Here is a 26,240-nt window from a genome sequence, read left to right as displayed (position 1 = left end):
CGAACCCATGACCCCTGCATTGGCAGGCGGATTCTGAACCACTGTGCCACCAGGGAAGCCACCTGTGTTTGACTTTGAAATTTATTATTCAATTAGAGCCCAGATGTTGAAGTCACTTATTAACTTGTAGGTTTCCATCCCATAGAGAAGATAATTCCATCAACCAGTTTTGTATCTAATATCACAATCTTATTCCAACGTTACCCAGACTCTCAAAATAGTCTATGAACTAGCTTTGCCAAACATTCATTTCCTCCTTGGAGTGTAATAAATCTCTGATACATGTTCATACCCTATACATTTTTTAAAATAAATTTATTATTTATTTATTTATTACTTTTGGCTGTGTTCGGTCTTCATTGCTGCGCGCAGGCTTTCTCTAGTTACGGCAAGCAGGGGCTACTCCTCATTGCGGTGCGCGGGCTTCTCATTGCGGTGGCTTCTCTTGTTGTGGAACATGGGCTCCAGAGTGCAGGCTGAGTAGTTGTGGTGCATGGGCTTAGTTGTTCCGCGGCATGTGGAATCTTCCCAGACCAGGGCTCAAACCCGTGTCCCCTGCATTGGCAGGCGGATTCTTAACCACTGAGCCACCAGGGAAGGCCCATTCTATATTTTTGAAACAGGAGGGAAGGAGGCAGGGCACAACCGTTGAAAAAATGACATAGCCCAAGGACATGATATAAACTGATTAGAACCCAATGGGTCCAAGATGGCGGACAAGTCGACTTTTTCCACTAGACCTTCAACCTCAGTATACGCTCACGTCAGCAAGCTAAATGACACACCACAGGCGCCATGACAGTTCCAAGACCAACCATGAAGATCAAAAAGTGGGCAGTGGCCCAACTCCTGGAAATCCCCGCCCCTTCCTAAAATAGCTGGAATACTCCCCCCACTCATTAGCCTATGAAATTACGCACCCCTAAAAGAAATGACAACCCCGTACCCTGGTGCCTTTCTCACCTTCTGAGATGGCCCACACTCTGTGGAGTGTGTTTCTCTCTAAATAAATCCACTTCTTACCTATCACTTTGTCTCTCAGTGAATTCTTTCTGAGATGAGACATCAAGAACCTGAGCGTCATTAAGTCCTGAAACCAGGTGTGTGATCTCAGTTGGAAGACTGTGGGTCTTGGCAGGGTCAAAGTCCCAGCCGTGTGGGTTCAAGTCCAATTTGAGGTGCACAGTTTCATTTTTATGAGTCATTTTTAAAAACATATTTGAAAATTCTACTTTGACAAGAATTTCCCAAGAGAAGGTTGGCGGGAACTTGCCCAGATTTCCTACGAGTTGGGCCCAAAGGCGCATATGCTATGTGAGCTGGGCCCACTCAGGGCTTCCCGGGGTGCCTGCCCTGTACTGAATGCCAGCCCCTGGGCTGTAGGCCTCTGAGGGCCCAATCAGACCCTCAAGACATCTGGGGCATCTGCCCCAGCCCCGGATGAATAACAGGCCTGGCGATCCTGGGGGAGTGGTGGTGTGGAATCCCTGGGCAGGTGGAGGGGGTGACCTCCAGTACCTGCCTGTACTGAGGGCAGGCAGGAGTCTCTTCTGTCCCTCTCCTTTTTCCAGGTGGCTTCCAAAAAGAATGCGGCATCCTGGGTTGTAGGTAGCTCTGCCTGGAACCTGCGAGGAGAACCTAGGGGTGTTGGTACCCACGGGAGAGGTGGGGGGCGGAGCCAGGCACTTACTCATTTAAATGCCCCTCTGGCTGCAGTGGCCGTGCCCACGAGATCCACTGGAGGAAAGGGTGGCGGGTGCTGCCGGTGGGCGGCTGCACGTGTGCAGTTAAATCCACAGATCTACTTGCTGCAGCCCCTGTAAGTGCACACCCAAGTGAACACCTCTCTTTCCCCTTCCCTCCCTGCCTTGGGGGTCAGGAGACCCAGGGTCCATACTTCCTAACCATGAGGTCCTTGAAACACAAGAAGATCCACCAGGCAGGAGGACTGGTGTGAGGCCCTAAGGAAGTAGCCAGAGAAGCAGGGGTCGGTGATGGGGGTGGGGGGGAGCAGGCTCAGTCACCCTGGACCTGAGCCCTGGGCCAGGAAGGGTGAGGGGATGCCTAGCCCTGTGAAGAGGCTCATGAGGCCCATAGGATGGAAGCATCACGACCAAGAAGTGATGAACATCCAAGGGATTGGGTTGGTGGGCTGTGACCAGGAGAAAAGGTCGATAGGGCCCCCAAAGCCATGGGGTAGAGGGGAGCGGGGCAGCCCCCTGCATCTGCAGCCCCCTTTGCTTTTCTATGCTATCCCTCAAAGAATCCAGCATGCAGCTTGCCCAGACGGTCCTGCCCCAGACTCCGGCTAGTCAGCTGGGTCAAGGGTCCTGCCTGTGACCTGGGCCCTTGGGGACTGTCCCAGGTCTGGGATTCACAGGTGAGGCTCTGAGCTTGGTTGAGAGTTTTAAGAACGTGCTGGAAGACCCTGTCCCTTCCCTGTTTTGTTAATTATGTTGAAAGCTACTGTGTGCCTAGGGATGGATTCGGAGGAGAGTGGGGAGGTGATGACCAGAGGAAGCCTTGCTTGGGACGAGGGGGCTGGCATAAGGGCGACTGCCAGGGCCAGGCCATGTGGTTTGAGGTTCTGAACCTGCCCCCACTTGCAGTCTTCAGGACACTTGGAGGAAGGGCCTGTTTGGGGGCTGCCAGGAGGGGCCAGCTGGTGAGACACATCAGGCTCTGTAGCCTGTGGGAGACGGATGAGTGGGACCCAGGGGTGTGGCAGGGACAGCAGGTGGGAGAAGAAAGCAAGTCCCCAGGACGGGGGGAAACAGAGCAGGGGCAGTGGGGATGCGCAGAGACTGTGCTGGCGGCCCGGCGCTTGGCCACCCCCACCCGCAGCTGACCCCCATGTCGAGATCCCAGAACCTCCACAGTCACAGCAGGTTTATTGTCGGCAACAGAGCGTCGCGATGCTCTCCCAGGAGTACAGCTGTGGCCATGAGGGGAGCAGGGGTGGTGGTGGCCAGGAGCAAAGGGGGTGCTGGGCCCCGTGTTCCCTCCTGCCTCTCTGGGTCCAAGAAGCATCAGTCCATCTGGGTGTGGACCACCCTAGAGGGGGCTTTCTAGCTGGGTCCACCCTGGGCAGGAGAGGAGGGACCCTGGGGAGTCTGGGCTAGTGGCAGTGATGGCTGTGGGGCTGGCAGGGAGCAGCCAGGCCTCACAGAGAAGCAGGAACCCCCGAAGTCCCCTGGAGATGTCAGGTGGGTGATGACGGGCCAAAACCGTATCAGCTCTGGATTTCCGGACCCCCTGGGCCCCTGGCTCCCCCAGCTCACTCAGCCCAGGAGAGACCCAGGCCGTGCACCCCAACGAGAGGGACCGAGGTGAAAAGCTGAGAGTGCACGGGGGTCTCCCAGCACCTGGCGGGGCTCAGCGCGTCGTGTGGGGCGGCCTCATGTCTGCAGCTCCAGGACGCGGCTGGGCTCCAAGGTGGGGGAGCCAGCTGGGCTGGACCTATGAGCCTCCCGGAGGTCCTGCAGTACCTGGAGCAGCTGGGCCACTGGGTCCTCGGGGGCTGGAGGCAGATGCAGGATGAGGGCAGAGCAGGTAGGGTCGCGCCTGTCTGGAAGGCCGGAGGGCCCCTGGGAGGGAGACCCCACCCACCATCCCCGAAAGGGGGCTCAGGTGGGAAGCACCTACCTCCTCCGGGGCCCGTGAGCACAGGGCCTGCCTCTGGGCTCGCACTCAGCTGTCGGTGCTTCTCCCTGTGGGTGAGGACAGGATGTGAGGGCTTCTGGTGCCCTCGCCCAGAAGGCTGGGTGACCCAGGGTGGGCCTCCTGAGCTGGAGGGGGCTCCTGGGGGCAGGGGGCTGCCTCAATGTACAGGAAAAAGTGTGGACCCAGGTCTCGGCCCCCGGTCACCTCCCGCTTCTGCCGTCCAGCCTCCTCCTCTGGTCCCCCCTCATCCTCCACCTCAGCAAAGGTGCATCAGCGGAAGGCACTTTGGAAACCAAGCTTGAACCGTGTCACTTCCTTTTCAGAGGGCCCTTGGGGAGAGATGCAAGCGGGGCCTGAAAATCCCCTCGTGTTACCTGGCCACGGAATGAGTTTCATTCTTATGGGAACAGGAGACAGGGACATTTTAAGCACGGCTCCTACCCGGGGTTCACCAAAGGTCCCCGGGTCGCTCAGGTACAATCCTGTGCGCTTACACGGAGGGATGGTGGGCAGCCTCGCGGACCCTGTGCTTGAAGCTCCTTGTTTAGGAACTCTGCTGGCTCAGCGCTCTGACCATCTCCCTGATCTATTTCGGATAAAACAGATCAAACTCCTCCTCGTCAGTTGCCTCCTAGGCCCTAGAGGGTCGTCTGACCCCTGACCCCTCTGCTCACGTGCTTCCTCCGCTCTTACTGTGCGAGGATAAACCTGTGTTGTTTAGGCCACGAAGCATATGGTAACGCGCTACAGTAGCCACAGGAGACAAACCCTAGGAGAGCTGCTGAGGAGGCAAGGAGGATGCGTGGCGCCCCTCCAGGCCCCGGGGGCAGGGGCGTGGGAGAGAAAACTGCCCCCTTTCGAACAGACTCCAGGAAGCAGTGCTCTCAGGAAGCGATGGCTTGCTTTAAAATATCCCCGTGCTGAACCCGCCCCCGACCAGAGATTCTGAGTCAGTGGGGTAGGGCCCAGGCATCCTGTTTTTAAAAAGCGTTCTGTGTTCGCTAAGCTGGAGCCAGGGCTGAGAACCACTGAATTAAGCGAGTTGGCTGAGGGCAATCCTGGTGTTCTGAGGGCGCCAAGGGAGGGCTGGGCAGATGAGGGGGCCGGGTCAGCCGGGGGCACGGAGCAGCTACAGCCTGACCCTGGGCTTCCACAGCCCCTGGGACCTTCAACCTAAGATGAGCCAGCCTCATGCTGCAGAGATCCAGATGCCCTCCGGTGTGGCTGCCACAGGCAGGAAGGGGCAGAGCCTGACTACGAGGGAAGAGACCAGCCACTGCAGAGGGGCCCTGAGCCCGAATCCCGGCTCCAGCGCCCCCCGGCACATCCCCCGGGGCTTCCCAGGCTCTGCTGCGTGGGACTCGCTGCCCCTGCACAGGCCTCCTCACCGCAGCGTGGCCTCTACACCCAGCAGGTGCCGGTAGATGAGCTGAGCCTCCAGGTCATGGTCGAGAGGGTCATTCCACTCCTGCAGGGTCACCCGGGACCGCGTCTTGTCGCAACCCAGATCTGGGGGCAGAGAGAGGACAGAGTTACAGGCAGGCACTGTGAGCGCTTATGTCCAACTTCCTGGAATGCAGATGGGGAAACCGAGGCCTAGAGAGGGCAAGGGACGCACTCAGGGGCCCCCAGGGCGGAGCTGGGCTGGGGGCACAGCCGGGAAGTCTGGCCCAGGACCTGCCTGTGGCTCCCCACACTTCCAGGGGGCAGCCCCTCATCTCTCTCGGGTTCAGCTCCTGAGCCGTGACTGCAGGATGTGGGAGTTGTGCAGAATACAACTTAGGGAGCTGGACCACTTTCTGGAAGATTCCTGCCTGGAAGGAAGCAGGGAGCAGCCTGGAACTGTAAGATCATGGTGAGGGGAGCCGGGGTTTTGTGCCTTGGAATGAGCCGGCCCTGCCACGTGCTGCTTTACAACCTTGGCAGGGACGCCTGCATTTGCTAAGCCTCGGTTTCCTGCTCCACAAAATTCGGCTGCCCAGCCCTGCCTCGTAGAGCCCTGGGGAGCCCCACTGCGCCGATGACAAGGGTTACTGTCACAAGGCTACAGCCAGAGGCTGCAGGTCAGGTCAACCAGCCAGGGACGCCCTCGTGACAAGCTGCCACTGCTCAACCTCAGAGCCAGGGCTGGGCTACAGCAGGTGGGCCAGCTTCTGAGGGCCTGGACCCCACCGGGCTCGAGGGTCAGCCTGGCCTGCAGGCCAGGGGCTCCAAGTGCTGAGTCTCCTCTGTGACTGGGGTGCAAGAATTTTGTAAAGCAAAGGGGACTTCCCTGGTGGCACGGTGGTTAAGAATCTGCCTGCCAATGCAGGGGACACGGGTTCGAGCCCTGGTCCGGGAAGATCCCACATGCTGTGAGGCAATGAAGCCCGTGCGCCACAACTACTGAGCCCGTGTGCCACAACTACTGAAGCCCGCGCACCTAGAGCCCGTGCTCCACAACAAGAGGAGCCACCGCAGTGAGAAGCCCGAGCAACGCAACGAAGAGCTCGTCGCAGCTAGAGGAAGCCTGCGTGCAGCAACGAAGACCCGACGCAGCCAAAAGTAAATAAATTTATTTAAAAAAAAATTTTGTAAAGCAGGCAGGGATAAGGAAGGAAGATCTTGAGCATTCTAGAACTTTACTGTCCAAGAGGGTAGCCACTAGCCACAGGAGGCCATTCATATTTAAATTAATTGAAATTAAAATAAATTCAAAACTCTGTTCCTCGGCTGCACTAGCTACATCACAAGTGCTCAATAACCACATGTTCAGGCCTGGCACATGCACAGTATTGGACAGTACAGATACACACCATTTCCATCATCACTGAAAGTTCTAGGAGAAGCTTCTCTCTGCCATCCCTCCAGTGCCCAAGGCCCAGGGTGCCCCCAACTCACAGCTCCAGTACTGGGCTGCCAGTATGGAAATATGCAAATTAGGGGGCTGTCTTCAGCCCTCATTAGCAAGGAATTCCTAAAGTGTGTTCCTTGGAACACTGGTTCTGCAAGAAGCTCATTAACTGGGCCAGAAAAGTGGTCCCTGGCAAAGGAATTTGGGAATTGCTGGGCTACACGGTGTCAGATATGGGATTCTAACTCGTTTTCAGGCCTCCTCCAGGGCCTCTGAGGTACCCACATGCATCACACACATCAAGTGGCATTTCCCAAACCACCTGGTCACAGGACCCTTTCTGCCCAGAGCACCTGCGGGGCCTGGTTGGCCTCAGGTGAGTGCCCACAGGTGCCCAGGTAGCTCCCCGCCAGGCCAGCGAGGCGGGGCTCCAGGGGCCTTTCGGGGACAGACGCAGTGCCATGGGGCCCTGGCCTCCATCCCACCTGTCTTGTCCCTCTGGTGACAGCAGCTCCACTTGTCCCCGCGGAAGACTCCAGGGTGGTAGGAGCCTAGCAGGCCGGTGTTGTTGATGCTGAACTTCCGCAGTGCAGACAGCCACTGGTTCAGCTCGTTCACACACTACAGGGGGCATGGGGGGAGGGCACTGATGAGAGGTCACCTCCTCCAGGAAGCTCTCCATCCTTGAAGCTGCCCTATCTCTCAGGACTACACAGTCCCTGTGAGCCCGCTCGGCAGCTTTGGGTGAATTAGGAAAGGCTGCCCTTTCTCCAGACGGATGCAGCCCGCACCTGGCACATGGCTTGGTGAGCAGAGTGTGGGCTGGATTTCAGCCACCACTGGCCCCCTCGGCCATGCCCTCGGGCAATCCACAACCTGCCAACTATATGTGCTGGCTCTGCTGTCACCATTTTTTCCCTGTGGCTCTAGACTCTGACCCAACAGGGAGTCCTTAGAGGTGGGGCCTGTGCGCCCAGGACAGTCACTCGGGGGAACAAAGCACGCCCCCTCCCACTTCACCTTCCTCCTTGCTCAATGTCCCTGCTCAGGTGCTGCCTATCAGAGGCCCTCCCTGAGCACCGCTTCTGCTACACCCTCACTCTGTCCTCTCCCCGTCTCTCTCAGTCTCCACTGGTTCCCGTTTGACATTTTAAATATTTATTTATGGGTCCATCTTCTCCCCTGGGATGGAAGCTCCATGAGGGCAAGGACGCTGTTTTGTCTGCCGCCGTAACCCCACCACTTAGAATAGTGCCTGGAACCCAGAAGGTGCTCAATAAATATTTTTTAGATGAATGAATGAATGAATGAGTGAGTGAATGAATGAATGAATGGATTAATACGTGAACAGAGGAGAAAGGGACTTGAGAGTGTGCACCCAGAGCCACACACTCGCATAAGTGTGTGACTGTTATGTGTAGATACACACACACACACACACAGAGAAACACACAAGCAGCAACTCAGATACTTGGAAATACAGTTGCCAAAAACATGCACAACGTGAAGCTTCAAGACGTGGGGACACGCCAGTCCACGCACCGGACCACTCCCAGACCTATGTGCGGGTGCCAAAGCAGGGCCACGCAGAGACATGGGCACAGCCTCCCAGGCACCCAGACCCCAGGAGACACACACGCCGCACTCACGTCAGATTTCACACCCCTGCTGTGCCTGATGTGGCCAACAAGGGGTGGGAGGTTCACTCGATCCTCATTCCAGCCCACCCAGGCATTCTCCCACAGTACCCCTATTTGCAGGTGCCCCCTCGGCCTGGCCCACACCTTGCACTGTAGGTAGGCGGTCTGGGACCTGCCCGCGTCGTCCGTGTAGATGACCTGCATGACGTGGGAGCTGCCGAAGCTCTTCTCCTCCACCTTTTCTGCTGCCCGGATGTGGGCAAGCTTGATGAGGGTGCTTTTCTGGGCGACAGGGGGAACAGGGGAGAGGAGGCTCAGGGTCCTAGCCGGGATCACTCCACTTCCTATCTCTGGGCCTCAGTCTCCCCTTCTGCAGCATCAGGGGTTGGTGTTGGGGATCCAGAGTGCCTGCCCTCCCAGGAGCCTACTCTGAGAGTGACCTCAGCCAGGACAGAGCGCAGACACATGTGCCTGGCCTCTGTGGGCTCCCAGCAGTCCTGGGAGGTCTGAGCTTTAGCAAAGGGCCAGGAAACGCAGCTTTCCGGGGCTGGAGAGCACTGCCTGCTGTGGACTAGGCCCTGTGCCTTTGCACTTATTTTCCCAACTCACCTTTGTTCTCGCAGGCCCTAAAGGTCACATCCCACCTGCCGGACCCTGCCCCACTCCTGCTGTCATCGAATTTGATGAGATACAAATGGGACAGACAGAAGCTCTGGACCTAAAACATCCATGACCCTGAGGGACTCCCGACCTGCTAAAGCTGAACTACGCTGCCAGCGCCCAGATGCTGTTCTCCTTGCTTCGGGAACTCACCAGCGCCCTTCAGCATCCGAAGGACCAGTCCCCACGGCCCTCAGGCATCCAAGCTCACCACCCCTGCTGGCCTCAGGGACAAGCAGAGAGGGGCAGTGCCATCTCTTGGGAGGAGTGGGGAAACCTGGAGGGGAGCCCTGAGGACCCATGTCTGAGCTGTCTCTGGGTGGGGCTTCCCAAAGGATAGAAGGGACAGTCCAGAGGAGGATGTGCTGCGTGTACTGGGGTGTCTGCTGGAGATGAGGCAGAAACGAGGCAGTAGTGTGGGCGGTGCTGCACAGCGGGATACACGGGGGTGCCCAGAGGATGGCACAGCTCCGTGCCTAGGAGCGGAAAGGGGCCCAGAGCAGGGTGGGTAGCCAGGCTTTGCCCAGGGAACCCGAGGGCCGGGCAGCTGCCCAGAGTGAAAGAAGCTGGAAAGTGGGAGGCCTGGGCTGAGGGGTCACCTGAGCTCCTTCACTCCCTCTGCCCCCACCCCAAACTGCACAGGGCTGGTTGGGCATCCCTGGAGACCTTCCCCCAGATCCTGGCTGACTGGGGGTTAGGTTGGCCCTGCTAGGGGGTCAACAGGTCCATTCAGGAAGTATGTGCTCAGCCCTTTTTGGGAGCAAAGTGCTCAGGAGAGGCCAGCCCAGGGGACGTAGTGTCTTCAGTAATACCACTGGTCTAGATCCTGCTCTGTGCCAGGCTCTGGACCCTTAGAGAGCTCATCTCATCTAATTCTCAACAACCTGGTAAGTAGGAACCATTATCTCCAATTTACAGGCCAAGACACCAAGGCTCAGAGAGATTGACACACTTCCCCTAGGTGCACAGGGCAGGAACCCAGGACGCCTCTCAGCCCCTCTCTGCTTCCCTGAGCTCCCAGTGCCCCATCTTCCTCATGCACCTGACCTAGAAGCCAGGGCTAGACACTGCAGCTGCTGCCCACACCAGGACCCCCTGAACAGAGAACCTTCTTTCTCACGGGTCTTAAGTGACCTTGTGGCTGACACCAGGAGCCTGCATCTGTCTGGCTTTCTTCTGATCCCGGTGGACCCTGGGATGGGCTCCGAGGAAGCGAAAGGTGCCTCCAGGGTGTTATAACCCCTCAGAGCGCTACTTGCCCTCATCCTTCCTTACCCACCTTGGAGCTGGGTGTCTTGGCAAAGCTAAGGGCCTCCGTGGTGAGGGAGAAGTGGAGCTTCTTAAAGGAGGAAGACATGAGGGGGCCCTTGCCCTTGGTCCTGTGTATGAAGAGCGGCCCCTCCTTCACCAGCGGCGCCTGCAAGCTCAGGGCCCGCTGCAGGTCCAGCTCTGTAGGCCAGGGAGGAAAGGTGACAGGTGAGCCCAATGGAGGGGAAGGAGGGGCGGACCCAGGGCGGGGACTGGGGCGGAGCAAACTTCAACAGCAGGTTGTGGGTGGAGCTGCGAGAGGCACTGAAGGGGGCGAGGCCATGGCACGGGGCGGGGGGGGGAGGCCATGGCACGGGGGCGGGGCAAACGTGATCGGCGGGTGAGGGCGGGGCCGCACGGGGAAGCGCTCACCCTCTTTCTCCTGGATGTCTACCAACTTGGTGATGAAGTCCTTCAGCTGGGCCACGCCCTGGCGCACCGTGGGCTGCAGCGGTTCCATCCAAGCCTCCTTAGCCCTGGAAGCTGGTGTGTCCATGTTGCCCACATTCTGGACCGCCTGGGGGTTGACAGCAAGAAAGGCCAGGCTCTGCTGGGTCAGAGGCCGGGCCACTGCCGCTCCCCCCACCCCCACCCAGTCTGTACTACTCCCACTGTAGACATGGAGGTTGAGATGACACAGGCTCTGCTCACGGGCCTACTCTATCCCCACTGGGGGTCAGGGGTGAACGATCACAGCTTGAGACCTTTCGGGGACTTACAGTTGAGACCACTTGGGCCCAACCTGGTGACCTTCCTCTGCAGATTTAACAACAGATTCTGCTCCACTGGGTACCCTGGCCCCAACCTGGTGCCAAACACATAAGTGCAGTCTGGGAGTGAGTAGATCTGGGGGTTAGAAGACTCCAGTTCACCCCTGACAGGCTGTGAGGCCTTGGGCGACCTCCTACTGTGGACCTGTTCCCTTATCCATGAGACTGGGTGACCATGAGAAAGCTCTGTAGACTGTGAAGCGCAGTGTCACATGAGGGTACCGTGGCCTGCCACAAGGCTTTCCTCGAGCCAATGGGGAACACACGGCAGTCCAGGCAAGGACCCCTATTCAGCAGCCAGCTAAGCACCTCCCGCCAGCGTCCACAGCCCCGGACCTTGGCCAGCAGGAGCAGGGTGCGGCTGGTGCGGGCGTCCGCGTGCCGCTCCCGCAGGTGGAAGAGCTTGGGCGCCATGATGGCAGGAGAGATGAAGCGCAGGCACAGGAAGCTGGTGACGGCGATGAAGGGCACGTTCTGGAGGGGTGAGCGAGCGTTGGGGGCTGGACTCCCCTAAGCCTGGGCTCTGACAGCCCCTTTCCCTTTGGCGCTGTCCCCACAACTCCGCATCAACTTCCCACCCCGGGCCCCAGCCCCGCCCTCGGCTTCTAACCATCAGGCCCTTCCTACCACATCTTGGGGCTCCACCACTTCTTTTCCCCCCCACTTTCTCCCCTCCGCCCAGCCCCACCGGCAGCGAGCGCACCTCGTCCTGGGCGCTGGGGAAGCGCTCGCGCACGCGCCGGAAGAGCTGGCGGAAGGTGGCGCGGACCACGGCAGGGCATGCGCGAACCGAGCGACTGAGCGAGCTCAACAGCGCCCCCAAGTGGACGCGCAGCGTCTGCGCGCTCTGCTCCAGCACTTCAGCTTCGGTCTGCGGGCGGTGCAACCCGGAGCACCTGAGTGAGCCCGGGGCAGACCCGCAGAAAGGTCGACGTCAGCGCTTGCACTCATGACTCGGACAGGGGCACCCGGAGACACAGGCGTAGAAAGACATCAGCCAAGACAGGGACACAGAGACCACGCCCAGGTGGGCAGTGCAGACGAAAGGTAGACCAGGCAGAAAGAGCACTTAAACACACACTTGAAGAAAGGGCCTGACTCCCCGCCCCCCCCACCGCGCCTTCAGGGATCACCCCTGGCCTCACCCTACATCTTTGACCTCCACCTTGCTGGGGTCCAGCTCCACGTACTTCTTCTCCTCAAACACCCTGTCAATGATGGGGCCCAGGACGCCGTGCAGATACCGCATTCCAGCCACCTGGGGGCCACCGCGAGCCGCATTGGTCCCATCTCCCACCTCCTGCTGCCCGCCATCTTCCTCGCAGCTGGCCTCCCAGCCACCTCGGGCATCTATCCACCCAGGATAGAGCCAGGCACACAGGGGAAGGCGGCTCAACAAACTGCAGCTACATGAATGAATGAATGAGTGAATGAGTGAATGAAATTCTTATCCTTAAAGGGCCCTGGACGGGAGACAGAAGAGTCAAGTTTAAGTTTCAACTCTATCTCTTAGCCTCTCTGAACCTCAGTCTCCTCATCTATAAAACAAAGACAATATACTATGCAAACTCACCTTCAGAAAAGACTCCATGGACTTGGAGGCTAGAGAATTGCTTCGAAACAGGGTGTTGGCCTCACCTACGAGCAGAGGTCCCCATGGGTAGGGGGTTGGCAGAGGGACAAGGCTTTGGGGAGGAGGATGGAGGACCTTGGGGCTGGGGGCTCTGTGCTGGATGCTCAGTAAAGAGCCTCCTGGCCACCTCCCAACCCAGCACCCCACCTCTGCCTTTTGCTCTTTCTTTTGCCTCCTAATCTGACCCTTCTCCCTCCTTAATCGGACCCATCAGCCTCCTACAGGAGGACTTTGAGGTTTCTCTCCTCCCAGCATCCCTGGAGTCCTGGGCTCTGGTCCCCCACCATGCCCTCAGACTGGCCACTCCCTCCCAGGCCTCACTGGTGCGACCCAGCTCTAGCTGAAAGAGCAGGTCCAGGAAGTCTTTGGCCAGTCCCTGCCCCAGGAAAAGCTTGAGCAGGGTGGTGGCCACGTCCTGGCGGCATTCCGTGCTTGTCGTCTCCTCGATGAGTAGGATCAGCTGCCCTGGGCTCTGCGGGAGGCAGCAAGGAGAGGTGCAGCTGCAGGACGCACAGGGGAAGCCAAACCCTTCACTCTGAGGACCGCAGAGGACCATGGGGAAGGGGGGGCACTTTCCCAAGGGACGGAGGGGCCCTGGGCACTGGCTGGTGCCTTACCATCCTGACAACTCAGGTCTCTGCTCTTCAGAGTGGGTTTAGAAGGACAGGGAGGACACAATTACTGTCCCTGGACCCTCCCACCTTCCCCCAGGGGCCCCCTCACCTGGGTGCCCAGCTTCACCTCATGGCAGAGCAGCTGCACCAGGGGCTGGTAGCAGCCGGAGGGCAGCACCATCTCGTCCCGCAGCCGCACCTCCAGCTGCAAGGAGCCCAGGTTGCCCCTGGAACGGGCAGCCTGTGACCTCTCCACCAGGGACCCAGGCTGCCCGGGGCCATGCCCCCTTCCCCACTGCCTCCGTTTTCCCTGCGGTCTCTCCGTGCGTGCCCTCCACCGTGGTTCCCTACACTGCCTCCCCTCCCATTTTCTGCCCGGGCTGTTCTCTCTGTTTGGAAAGCTTTTCCTGCCTCCATCCTCCATCCGTCTTCAAGGCCTGGCTCCCCGCCACCTCTATACTCCTGTGGACTCTAGGCTTCACCCATGGGAACTCTCCAGCCTTGAGCCTGTCAACTCCCAGAAAATAGCTCCCGCATGTATACATTTTACACTGGAAGCAAATCAGATCCCCAAGCTTCAAAACAACCTGCCAGGGGAAACTGAAGCTCAAACAGGGTAAGCACCTGGCCACATCAGACCTAACTTCCAAGCTCCCTTACTCCGACCCTTCTAGGGGAGGCTGATGACCAAGGCTTGACAGTCTCTACGGCCCCCCGCTACCCGCAGCACAGCACGGCTAAGTGACACGTGGCTTCTAGAAGCCATCAAGTTTGCCGTGGCTGGTTCTGTGGAAACGCCTTGGAGCTGGACACAGGCGTGTGCCCAGCCCCTGCCCTGCTGAGGGTGGGGATGGGGGGGCCTGGGGCCTCCTGTGGAGAGACAGAGCTGAAGCATCCGAGGGGGGGACACTGCTGGTCCTCCACTTCCGGGCTAAGTAGTGGGCAAAGAGGCCAGAGGGCTCCCTTGATAAGGCTGCCAGATTTACCAAAATAAAAATACAAGACACTCCGATAAATTGAGTATTTGTAATATAAGTTTGTCTCAGATATTGGATGGACATACGCTAAAAAATTATTCAAGGTTTATCTGAAATTCAGTTTTACTGAATATCCTGTATTTTATCTGGTAATCCTATTCCTGGAAAATTGGGAGGAGCTATGGCTCAGGGACACTGCCTCAGAGCTCTGGGGACTTGAACACTGGGCTAAGTAAGGTCTGCAGAGAAACCCTTAAAGGGAAGGTATCTGAAGGCTTGTTCTAGAATCTGCCAGAAGACAGAAGGCAGGAGACGTGTATTGCCTTGGAGCTCTGAGGGCAGGGCTGAGTCCAGGACCGTGAGAAAGAGGGAAGAGGCGGGATCCGGCCAGATGGAGAAGGATGCTGGCCTGGTGGGCGAGGGCCACAAGAAACCTGGGGCGGCATCACCCACCCGTTACCAGCACACCTGTCTCCCTGCTGGCGCCAACGCTCTGCCTCCTGGGGCCCAGAGCCCGCCAGCCCTGCCAACCCTGCCACTGAGCCACAGGCACTCACTCTTCCCGCCGACTCTTGGACTGGTCGGGCTGCAGCCGGAACCAGCCCTCCTCCTTCTGGGCCGCCCGGAGTCTCTGGACATTGAACACCACCTGGGGGTGGGGCAGAGGCGTTATGGGTCGGGGGGCATCCTGGGGCTGGGATCCTCAGGTCTCTTCCTTGCCAACTCCGGTTCTTTTAAGAGGGGGTAACTTCCGAGGGTCCCTGAGTGCCAGTGGCTGGCTCTGGGGAGTCCTGGGCCTCCTGGGGATGGCCGGACAGGATGGCCGGGAGGGAGGCCTGGCGGGTGTGGCCTGAAGGGGCAGGGTGCTCACTTTGCCCAGGAAGTCATTGCGGCTGACAAGGTCCCAGTCCCAGGCCTCCACACACAGCGCCTCCGCCGCCCCCTCTTCCAGCTCGAATTCAAACGTCTCATTCCAGCGTGGGTAGCGTGACTTCTTCACGATCTGCCCAGAAAGGGGCCAGCGGGGGCAGGGCTGATGCCATGCGGCTCCCCAGGCCCAGCCAAGGACAGACCCCCCCACCCCCCGCACCTTCCCCGCAGGGGTCCTGATGCAGCTTCCTCTCCTCGGTCCGGGCAGAGGCCCCGAAATAGCAGAGGTAAAAACTTCCTGTCCAAACCCCTACTCGGTTCTCAAGTGGGGAAATTGAGGCCCAGAGTGGGTAAGGCACTTGCCCAAGGCCACACAGCAAAATGGTAGCAGGTTGCACTGAGAACCCAGGTCTCGACGTCCTCCCCGCTCAGGACTGAGCTCACCACCCTGGCTGTTCCCCAGAGGTGAGAAAAGTCGCGTGGGCAGCTGTTGGACTCTGCAGATTAACCGCAGGTGGGCTGTCTCGGCCCATCTGGGCCAGGAGTGAAAGGCGGCTGAGGCCACAGGAGCTGGCACCAGAAGGGCTTGGACCCACTGTGCACTTTCGGAGAGGTGGCCCCGCTTTTCTGAACCTCCTCTGTAAGACTGCAGGCCCAACCTGACCTCCCAGGTGATGGTGAAAACCCCCCTGCCCCCTCCCGGTCCCCCAGCCTCCTCACCGAGGTCTCCTGCGTCCGGCCGTTGTAGCGCACTCGGACAAAGGGGTCAGATGCACCATTCCGGTCCTTGGGGGCTAGGTCCCTGCGAGGGAGGAGAGCATCCACTTGTCACCAAGCGTCCCCTGGGCTAACACCCCACCACTGTGGGGTGACCCCACGCCGGGCTGGAAAGGCCTGGGCTCATCCTGGGCCTGGCCAGCTGGGTGGCTGTCAGCCTTCCAGCCGTTCCCACCACGGTCACCCCATGGACCCCTGGGGTGGGGGCGTCCTCCAAGGCTCCTTCTGACTCGGCCGCTGCAGGTCGGCCGCTGCACCTCCTCTGGCGGGCGGGGCAGGCAAGGCAGGCTCAGCCGTGGGTCAGCCCGGGCCAGGGGCGCCCCCCCTCCCCCTCCCCCTTTCCAGGGCAAGGGCCACCTCCCTGAGGCTCGGTTTCCGCATCAGTAAAATGGAGAAGATAATCCCTTGCATTGAGATGATGGGCTTCTAGAAGGCCTGTCCCCACAATATCCCCCTTACTTGAGGGAGGCCTTGGTGGGCGGCCCCGACCACCATCCTGCCCTCTCTCCACAGACGGTCCTTTAGGAAGCCCAAGGCTGGCCACGGTGCCCCCAGCTTAGAACCCTCTGGAAGAAGCTCAAAGCCCAGCCCCATTCCCTTCCCTGGAAGTATTATTTTCTGCTCTTTTCCGTCTTTTCCATTTTATGCCTCTCGTGACTGCTTTTCTTTCCTCCTCAGAACTGTCTAATAAAATTCCAGAGTTTGGCCTTGAGAATCTGCCCAGAAAGATGAGGAGGAAATGTTCTGTTTCTGCCACGAAGGCAGCTCCTTACGGGGGTTGGAGCCAAGGAGCCTGGGGGACGAGTGCCCTCACACGCCAGACAGAGGGCTGACCGACCACTGCCCCCCTCTCCCACCCAGGCACTTGCTAAGAGGAGGCCGGGCTGGCCCAGCCGTCATGTCCCCGACAGTCTGGGCAGCGTGTGTGCACGTGTGTGCGTGTGTGCGAGTGTGCGTGAGCGTGTGAACATGCGGGTTACAGAGAGCCTGGCCCGGGCGAGGCTGAGGAAGGAGGAAGTGGGTGAGCAGAGGCGTGGATGGCCCGCGAGGATGACAGAGCGTGAGGGACGTGACTGTGATTCTGCCCAAGGCCAAGCCTTTTCCAGCTGGCCCTGCCTCTTCCACATACCCGCCCCAGGACAGAAAATAAAGCCGGCGGAGCCGCAGGCCTCATGTTCAGGAGGGAGGTCTTCCTCCCAGCGTGGCCAGCCACCCTGCGGCTCCTCCACAGGTGCCGGCCCGCCGGCGTGTGCCTCCAAGGGACACAGGTGGAGGCTGGGGGCCACCGCCTGCTCCCACCCCAGAGCCAGGCAAGCAGCCGGCGGAGGTGAGTTGGAGCCAGACAGGAAGGTGCTTCTCATGGAGTGTGTGTGACTCACACTCAGGCCCAGGTGGGAGTGGGGCCTGCAGCTAAAAATACCCTGCTAGGGGTAGGGGGTTCCCTGTCACAGGTGACAGGCCCATCTTCCCATCCAAGTCGCTGTCGTTCCTGGAGAGAACCGCGTCCCTCCCATCTGGAGGTTTTCAGCAACTCCTTCCAACACCCCCCACCCCACCGAGGACCCCCACCCACCTCACAAGTCGGGCCAAGTTCATATTGAAGTTAAAGCCAGGGAAGCCCAGTCTTGGCACTGGGGCTGTATGATCAGGGTTCAGGGTCCCCTGTCACCCATCACCCCCACTGCTCTAGGATGCCTGAATTTCCGGCATTAGAACATCATCCCTTCCCCTAAGAGACACAGCCTCCTGAGTGGGGTCACCTGGGAAACGTCTTCAGGTCAGAGAAGCCGCCCCCATGTGCCCAAGAGCCCGCTGTCCAGGGAGGAGGCATGGGGTCAGGAGGCGGACTCGGGGGAGAGGAGGCCCAGCGTCCACAGTGGGTTTCTCTAGTTGTTTTTTTTGTTTGTCTGTTTGTTTTTGCGGTACGCGGGCCTCTCACTGCCGTGGCCTCTCCTGTTGCGGAGCACAGGCTCCGGACGCGCAGGCTCAGCGGCCACGGCTCACGGGCCCAGCCGCTCCGCGGCATGTGGGATCTTCCCGGACCGGGGCACGAACCCACGTCCCCTGCATCGGCAGGCGGACTCTCAACCACTGCGCCACCAGGGAAGCCCGGGTTTCTCTAGCTTTGTGGGGCCCACTGCCTGGTCTCCCAGGGCTCACCTGGCCTCCAGCACAGAGCAGCGCAGCCGGCAGGCCCGGGTCCCCAGCACCACTTCCAGCCGCAGGTGGATCTCGCCCTGCACCTCCTCATCAGGGTCGACCTCCGTCAGATGGGCCCATCCACTGAAACCTGAGGGGCCGCGGCTCAGCCAGGGCGCTGGCCCTTCTCTCTCAGCCCCTCCAGGCCCCACGGGCCCCTGCACGGGCCCCTCGGAAGCCTGTCAAGCTCCCACGAGGCAGGGGCTGCTGTCCCCAGTGACAGACGGGGAAACTGAGGTTCAGAAGCTGAACAACAGTGGTTAAAAGAGCCTGGGTCAAAGTCCAAGTCCTCACCCTTGGGCCACGCTGCATTTGGTGGCCCTGACCCTGACCCATCCTGGGACTGGCCTCTCTGCCTCAGTTTCCTCATCTCAAAACAGGGGGAGAGTGGCTCTCGCCCAGGGGTGCTGGGAGGAAGGCCTAAGCCCAGATGGGGGTGCGACGAGGCAATGGCATCATTAGGGCCACTGGCCCCCAAGGGGCTGGCTGGGGCCACAGGCAGGACAGGCCTCAGGCCTGGCAGGGGCCGAGAGGCTCCGTGAGTCAGCAGACGCCCCTGCCCCCAGGCCTGCCCCAGCCTCACGGACAGGAGCAGGTGTGTGCCGGGAAGGCCCCTTGAGAGTCACAGGGGCTCCGGTCAGCAGTCTGAAGCATCTCGGAGCTCCTGGTCTGAACCTTCATTGGCAGATGGGGACTCAGTCCAGAGGAGGCAGCACCACGTCACACGGCGAGGCTAGGGCAGGGCTGACCCCTCCAAACAATGTCCGCATCCCCAGAATCCTCCAAGGTGCTCTCCAGCCTAGCCCCGCTCCAGGCCGACCCCTCAGACTTAGGACACTAGGACCCAGGCTGAGGGGACCCCGTGGGGTACAGAGCCAGCCAGATTGGGAGGAGGGGTTCCCACACCTGGGCCATGCAGCATAAAGAGGCCCCTTCCTCTGCCTGCAGAGGCCTCAGATCCCACCACTAGCAGCCCCTCTTTGCCCTGGGGGGATGTGGTCCTAGCTGAGGGCGGGGAGAATGGGGCACAGAGGCCGGGGTGCAGGAGTTGGAGAGGGCCTCAGGCCCTTCTGGGGAGGGTAGAAATGGCTTTTCCTGAGCATGGGGGCCTGAAGGAGCCCAGAAGAAGGGTCTCAGAGTGGAGGATGGGCCGGGGACTAGGCAGACAAGTGGGGGGCCAGGGGAGGGAGGCCAGGGGAGGAGAAAGAGTGGGCTCCTTCCCGGGATCTTACCCTTAGGGTGAGTAGCCAGGGTGTCCCTGGTAAGGCAGACCTTCCCGATGACGTCGTCCCGGCTGGAGGGTGGAGAGGGAGCCAGAGCTGGGCGGGGCTCGGTGCGGAGCCCAGGACCCCCTCCCACACAGGTTGGGGCCCCTGGCGGGAGCAGGGAGACTGACACTCCAGTCACCGTAGCCCACGGAGCCGGACCCATGACCCTTCTGTAGGCCCTCTCATAGGCATGGGATATGTTTCCGCACGTGGACTGACACACATGCCCACAAACATGCCAAGCTCTTCTCTCCGGGGGCCTGTTTCCTAGCTTGCATCCCCGCGCACACACAGCCCAGTGCACGTGCACACGCGTGATGTGGTGGGAGCACAATGAATCCACACACACACACACAGACACCGCACATCCAAACCCTGCACCTTCCAGATCCCCCCGGGCTCCCCCTCCCTCCGGGCTGTAAAGAGGATGCCGTGACCAGCAGTCCCAGCAGTGAAATGGGCCAGAGAGGGACAAGTGGTGGGGTCTGGGCCCCAGCTGAGGACTGGGGTTCCACCCACCTGAGGGCGTCCTCGTCCATGACGTAGAAAGCCACCGAGTGGAAGGTGGGCAGCAGGTGCACCTGATACTCCTCGCCCCAGAAGGGGCACAGGGTCTTCCACACAGTGGCTGTCCTGCAAGAGAGGACCCTCAGCACTTGCCTGGGCTGCCCGCAGGCCCCGGGCTGGGACAAGGCGGGGCTGTGTGGCTTGAGCCCACCTTTCCCCACAGCTGCCTCCATTCCCGGGAAAAACTGCTCTGCTAGGTGATGATTCTCCCTGTCCCGGACCCACCGTCCATCACCAATCATTCCCTCCTGACCTTCCTCTCTGCCCTGGGTGGGGCACAGGCTGCGTCTATCAGGCCATTTTCCATCGGGGGAAACTGAGACCAGAGTTGGCAGTAGCTGGCCTCAGGTCACACAGCAGGACAGTGGCAGAGCCAGGACCAAAGCCTCCCCCTGGCCCCTGATGCTGGACAGACTCACTGTAGAGGCAGGGGGATGGCCAAGTTGACTCTGGAGACAGAGAGTCCTCCTGGGGGCCCTGAGAGCCAAGGTCTGGTTCCTGACCCACAGAGGTCCTGTATGGGCAAAGCCTCACCCAGTTCTGGCCGAACCCCCCAGGACAGAACCTTCATCACATAGGGCTCAGCAGGGTATGTGGATGCGGGGAAGCTGCAACTCCCCAAGGACCCAGATGAAGGCTCAGGGGATCACCTTCATCCCAACCAGTTCTTGGACAGGTCACTTGAACTCTGGGGCCTTGGTTTCTCTGTCTGTCATTGAGACAATCAGAGCATGCATGTCTCCCCCCTCGTGGTGCCCATGCTCAGGAGAGAATCTGGAAAAAGGCGTCTGCAGTGAGAAGAACTCTGTACGGCAGCCTTGGTTCTCAATCAGCAGTGGATACCCAGATGGGCAGAAGAGCTGAGCTGAGCTTTGGCCATGAACTCTGAGGCAAAGGCCTGAGTGAGAGAGGGGACCAAACAGCAGAGACCCTGCCAGAATCATGGAGCCCATGGAGAAAGGGATGCCCAGGGGAAGCGGCCCTTCTGGACAAGTTAGTTCTTCTGTAAACAGGATGTGACCCTATTGTACGGAGCTCGCTGGAAGCATTAAACGGGCTGGAAAAGGTTTCTCATAGGGCCTGGCAGAGACCACATTCCCTAAGTGACGGCTGTGGTAACTAGTCATCATCATCTGTCCCTTCTGCGGGTTGTAAAGAGCGACAGAGTTGGGGAGAGGCCCTTGCCTGAGCTCCCAGCCCACGGGAGATGATCCCTCTGTGGGCGTTAAGGTCAGCAATTAGCAAGACTAGCGGGTCTTTCTTACCTCCCAGCAGGCTGTTAGGGCCTGATGGGCTCCAGGGGATCAGACGCTCCAAGCCCTCGCCACGCAAATCGCCACGCACATTTCACACACACACACACACACACACACACACACACACACACACACACACACACACGCCAGATGTGTGAGTTCAAACGGGCCGGGGGCAGCCCATCTCACTCACCCTCAGGTGGGGGTGGGGCAAGGGCGGTACCTTATGATGGGCTCGTGGTCCACCTTCACGATGCAGTAGGGATCGCTGCTGCCCGTGCTGCAAGAGACAGGCGGGGAGGGGCTGACTGATGGGGCGGCCGGCCGTGGGCACCCCTCCTTCCTCCTCCAGGGGCTCCCAGCGACCCCAGGAAAAAGACAGTCAAGGCTGAGGCACCAGATCCTGGGCTGGGACCCAAAGATTCCTCAGGCAGGAAAGTACCTCCACCCTCGGTCTGGGAGGGGGCTGGTGAGGCAAAGGCAGGATCGTGTGGCAAGGCTCCCCTGCCCGCTGCTGGCCTTCAGCGGGGGGGGGAAGGTGCTTCTCCTTCCTGCTGGCTCCCACAGCCCCCCCACCCCGCCCCGCCCCAGCCAGGGAAGACAGAAACAAGTCACAACAGCCTACCCCCAGCCAAGTCAGCCCCTCACTCTCTCCGCTCAGACTTGCTTCCTCCAGTGCCTCCCGCCTGGACTGTCTTCTCGCTCCTCCCAAGACCCCTCCTCAGTCCCCTTCACTAAGAGCCCTCTCCTGTCCCAGAGGCTCGGAGTAAGGGCTCCCCTGCCATCCCCCCGCCAGCCCCCTCCCTGGCACGTTTCCCTCCATCCCAGCACTGCTAGTGAGGTACTGTCGTCAGCTGCCTCCCCTACCTGTCTATGAGCTACCTGAGCGTGGGGACCACTTCTGTGTTGACAGGGTCCCTTGAGTGTTTGTTGGATGAATGAATGAATGAACGAATAAAACCATTGGCCTCAAGCTCCCAGCCATCTGGAAAAGAACGAGTGGGCCAGGCAACCCAGACCGCTTGGTTCCTCCTGTCTCTGTTGGTGGGGAATTGATTCCTGGGGTTGAGGGCAGCACCGGCCTGGCCCAGGGCCACTGTTGGGCAAGAAGCGGGGGCGGCCTGTCTTCAGAAGTGCCCTTCAGGCCTGGCATCCATAAAAAGGAAGTGTATTTGCATGTTGTTGGTTGGGGAATTCCAAGCCCAGCTTCCCTTCTCAAAAGGGGATCTTCCGGCAGAGGAAGCTACTGGAGACAAACATCTCCAAAGGTTCTCCTTACACTGATGGGAAATGTCTCCTAAGACTGGGCACTGCCCACTGCGCAGCTCAACGAATGAATCCCTACTGAACAGTCAGGTTTGGGGCTCCTGTTGCAGGCGGGGTCACTGGGGTGGGCAAAGGCCTGCGGGCAGGAACAGACCTAGTGTGCAGGGCTGCCATGAGCTGGGGGGCTGGATCAGAGGGGCGGAAGGGGCAGTGTCAAGAGTGGGCTGAGCCCAACTGTGGCTGGCCCAGCCTGGCTCCTTGTGGGGCCTCTATATTTAGGGCCTTGGCAGTCTCCAGGCTGTGGAATGGGGAGGATCAGGGTAAACCCCAAAATACCCCGGGCCCGTCCCCAGGGCCACTGGGCGTGGGAGCCAGTGGGTCACTGGTCACCATGAGACTCAGCTCCTGTATGGCTGACCCAGGCACCCAAGGATGGCAGGAAGCATGACAGAAACAGGTGGGCTCTGGAAGCTGTTGGTGATAGGGTGCACAGCTGTGCTCTGTGCCCTTAAGGGGACTAAAAACCCATGAGTGGAAGTGGCCGGGAGGCAAGTGGTCACTGTGTGATGACGCCCTTCCTCAGAACTGCCTCAGTCAAGATGGGTCACCATGGATGAAAGTGAACTCCCCGTCCTCAGAAGCATGCAAGTCCCAGCTGGAAGGGATGTTGCTCGGGAGACAAGCTGGGGCTGATGAGGTCCAGTGGGGCAGGCTCACCACCCCCCGTGCCTCCAGCACTTGGGGAGGGTCTCCTGTGATCTCCAAACCCCCGCCATGCCTGAGCCAACGCTCTGCGTGGCATTTGCGAGGCTTGGTCCCCACTGAGCCCCACCCCCGGCAAGCTTGCAACCTGGGTCCAGCTCGGTTGGCCTGTCAGCAGCAGACTGGGTTTGAATCCTGACTTCTCCCCCTACTGGCTGTGTGGCCTTGGAAAAGGACTTTCCATCCTGAGCCGCGGTTTCCCCATCTACAAATGGAGCATATCTACGTCATAGGGTTAATAAGAGAATTAAATGGGAAGGTCCTGGACACATCTGAATCTCCCCTACTGTGGACCAGGCGTCCCAAGGGACCTGGCATGCCAAGACGAATGAGTCATGGTTCCTGCCCTTAGAGTCACGTGGTGCAGGCAGCCCACGAAGAAGCAATTGCTATCAAGGGCTTCGTCCTAATTCCAGCTCACCCGAAGTGCCGGAAGGCATGGAGCAGGGGCAAGGAACCCTGCCCAAGGGCACCAGGGAAAGTCCTGAAGAGGAGTAGAAGTTTGGAAGAGGTTCTAAAGGGTGAATAGGAGTTTTCCAGTGAACCCTGAAGGGGAGTCCTTGAAGGCAGAAGACTCACACATGTGCAGAAGCAGGGCTGTGAAGGCCAGTAGCCCAAATGTGACGGGCTGGGGTGGCGGAGGTTCACAGCTGGATTTAAGAGATGGTTGACGGTCAGAGCTGTGCACACCAGCCTCTATGCGGAAGGCAGAGGAAAGGAGGTAGGGGGAGGTGAGGAGGCAGGAGGGCAGGGCAAGGAAAGAGATTCTGGAGGCAGAACGCTCAGAACTTGGGGGCCCCTCCCCTGGGAATGGAAGCACCTGGTGGTGTCCCTCAGCTGTGCAGAGGCAGGGCTGGGCAGGGAACCGGGCACCATGGCTCCCAGGTAGGCAGAGTCCACAGTTTCACCGCCCTGGGCTGGTGAAAGCCTAGAGTCAGGCACTAGGGCCAGCGCTGCAGGGATGGGGAGGGAGGCAACAGATGGAGGGGCTGCTCCTCCCAGGCGCCACCAGCCAGAGGAGGCCAAGCTGACCTAGATACCAGTGCCCGCATGGGGGGCGCTTAGATGCTGGGCCTGGAGGCCGAGACCCCTCTCAGAGCTCATCTGCCTTCCCACCTGAGAGACCACATTCCCAGCTCCCGCCCCAACTCCCCCCCACGCAGCGAAACCCACCTTGAGACAGCCCGCCCAGCACCCTCCCTCACCCATTGCCATGGCAACTGCTGAGCCAGGCCTCCTCAGGCCCAGGGGGCCTTGAACTGGAACTGCTCATGGCGCTGAAAGTGCTGGGAAACTCACAGGGGCCACTGTGCGTGTGAGGGAGATGCCCTTGGCCCGTCCTCCTGCACCCCACTCCCCAGTCCACCACCTCTCTGCATCCGGGAGCTCTCTGAGGAGCCCGGGGGTGGGGAGGCTGCCAGACTTTGGACCATATGCTGCCTCCGGGCTCCCCCGTCCCCGCCCCCTCCTCTAGGCAGCCAGGCCCCTCAAGCTTCGTACTTTCCACCGCTCTTATCCGAGAGGGATTCCCACCTCCAGTTTACAGCAGGGAAACTGAGGCTTTGGGGACAGTGAGCTGCCTAAGGCCCGTGCAAGGGAGCCAGTGATGGGATTGGACTGCTCAGCTCTGGTACCTACTGAGGAGGGTGGGGGCTTCAGAAACCTCCTCGAACCTGGCCAGGGGCCAGGGAAGGTCCTAGGAGTCAGTGCTTGTTAGGAGCCCTAGACTCAAGGCCTTGCTCCGCCACTTGGAGCCAGCATTTCACGTCTCTGAGCCTCGGTTTCCACATCTGTAAAATGGAATGGTGAGAACGACCTTGCTGGGTGGTTGTGAGGATTAAAGGCAATGGCTCAGGTAGAGCCGAGGCTACAAGAGCAGCTACTACCCAGCCACCCCATCCTGCACCGGTCCCAGCCTCCTGACCTAAGGTCCACTCTTCAGGCCAGCCCCTCCCTTCCCAAATGCACAGCAGGAAGCCCCAGGACAGCCCCTGGGCCCCATGGTGTTTCCCCTGCACTCCCAGGTACTAAGGGTTCCAGAACTCCTGAGGAAGACCCCTCGTTTCTAGGGGGGGCACCCCACACCCTCCAGCCACACCCCGCTCCCCCTCCCCCGCCGGCAGTGCATGGAGACAACTCCTTTTCGATGTCTCCCCCACGCCCAGCTCCTGTCCTATCAAAGCCCCTTCCCCTCTTGAGGGGCCGTTCTCTCCCTCCCTATTCACTAAGGACCCTTACAGATCCCCGCCTCCTCCCCAGACCCCGGCCCTTCCCTGTCACCCCCTGTCCGGTGCTCGCAGCAAATCTCACTGTCCCCATTTCCCTGCCAGTCTCCCACTGCGGCCACACTCGCCACACCCTCACCACTGCTCTACTTGTGGGCGGGCCGTGTGGACCCCAGAAAGGTCAGGCAGGCATAAGGGGCAGCTTCCCTCCCCGGAAAGTTGGGGTTCCCTCCTCCGGCCGCGCTCACATGTCCTTGGCGGGCAGGTTCTTCCCCTCCACGATGCGGATGAACAGCGAGCTGCGCTTGGCCATCGTGGGTCCGCGACGCGGGGTCCTGGCACGGGGGGAGCCGGACGCCAGGGTCCAGGGCAGCGGCAGGCGGCGGTCTGGCGGGCGCTGGACTGGGCGCAGGAGGGGCGGGCCCCGCTGGGCCTGGTAGGTAAGCGCGGGGGCGGACGAATCGCTCCCACTTCATTCACCCCGCCACCGCCCCATGTGAGGAGGGGGGGACACAGCGCCCGGGAGGACCAATCGGAAGCCGGGGCTCCCCGGGGTGGGCGGGGCCGGCCCGAGCCGCGGCGCTCATTGGGCACCTGGGGCGGTTTAGGGGAGGGGCCTGCGCTGAGGGGTTGGGGAGCGCTGGCTGGAGCTGAGGGGCGTTGGGCGCCCGTCTAGTCTAGTGGAGCCGTAGGGCCTCCGGTGACTTGCGCCACGGGTCCTTGTGGGCGGCGGGCGTGGTCCGAGTGCCTGTACCCAGGCGCTCAAGGGCTGTGGGCCCGAGTGTGCTCTGGGAGGCGTGAGCAAGTGCGGGGATGCGCGGGGGGGGGGGGGGTCGTGAGAGGAGGATAGCCCTGGCCACCCGAGGCTGACGCTTGGAGGCCCTGCAAAGGAGTAAACTGAATGGATGAATAATCGGATGAACTTAGTAAACAATAGGAGTGTGTGTGTTAG

General features: G+C 60.1%; 1 protein-coding gene across 6 annotated transcripts; it reads right to left on the bottom strand.

Moving 5' to 3' along the window:
- Positions 1–2,872: 2,872 nt before the first annotated feature.
- RASA4B (RAS p21 protein activator 4B) lies at positions 2,873–25,739 on the bottom strand. Of its 6 annotated transcripts, XM_060122581.1 has the most exons (21): positions 25,537–25,738; positions 21,259–21,315; positions 19,732–19,845; positions 19,177–19,238; positions 17,906–18,035; positions 15,689–15,770; positions 14,970–15,101; positions 14,656–14,747; positions 13,231–13,348; positions 12,829–12,979; positions 12,448–12,512; positions 12,020–12,132; positions 11,578–11,770; positions 11,211–11,348; positions 10,477–10,621; positions 10,076–10,245; positions 8,281–8,418; positions 6,982–7,117; positions 5,052–5,172; positions 3,646–3,710; positions 3,262–3,520 (listed from the first exon to the last, which is right to left on the bottom strand). In XM_060122581.1, exons 1-21 carry the CDS (start codon positions 25,599–25,601, stop codon positions 3,399–3,401), a joined length of 2,409 nt encoding a protein of 802 aa, XP_059978564.1. In that variant the 5' UTR covers positions 25,602–25,738; the 3' UTR covers positions 3,262–3,398. The 6 variants fall into 6 exon arrangements, with proteins under 6 accessions (XP_059978561.1, XP_059978560.1, XP_059978562.1 ...); XM_060122578.1 differs by having other exon boundaries at positions 2,873–3,710; positions 17,906–18,010; positions 19,179–19,238; positions 25,537–25,739; XM_060122577.1 differs by having other exon boundaries at positions 2,873–3,710.
- Between the last annotated feature and the right edge of the window lie 501 nt (positions 25,740–26,240).

Source organism: Lagenorhynchus albirostris, chromosome 15, assembly GCF_949774975.1.
Source record: "Lagenorhynchus albirostris chromosome 15, mLagAlb1.1, whole genome shotgun sequence".
Taxonomy (NCBI): Eukaryota; Metazoa; Chordata; class Mammalia; order Artiodactyla; family Delphinidae; genus Lagenorhynchus; species Lagenorhynchus albirostris.
The sequence above is the reverse complement of the archived record's forward strand: the minus strand, read 5'-3'. Positions and strand labels throughout refer to the sequence as shown.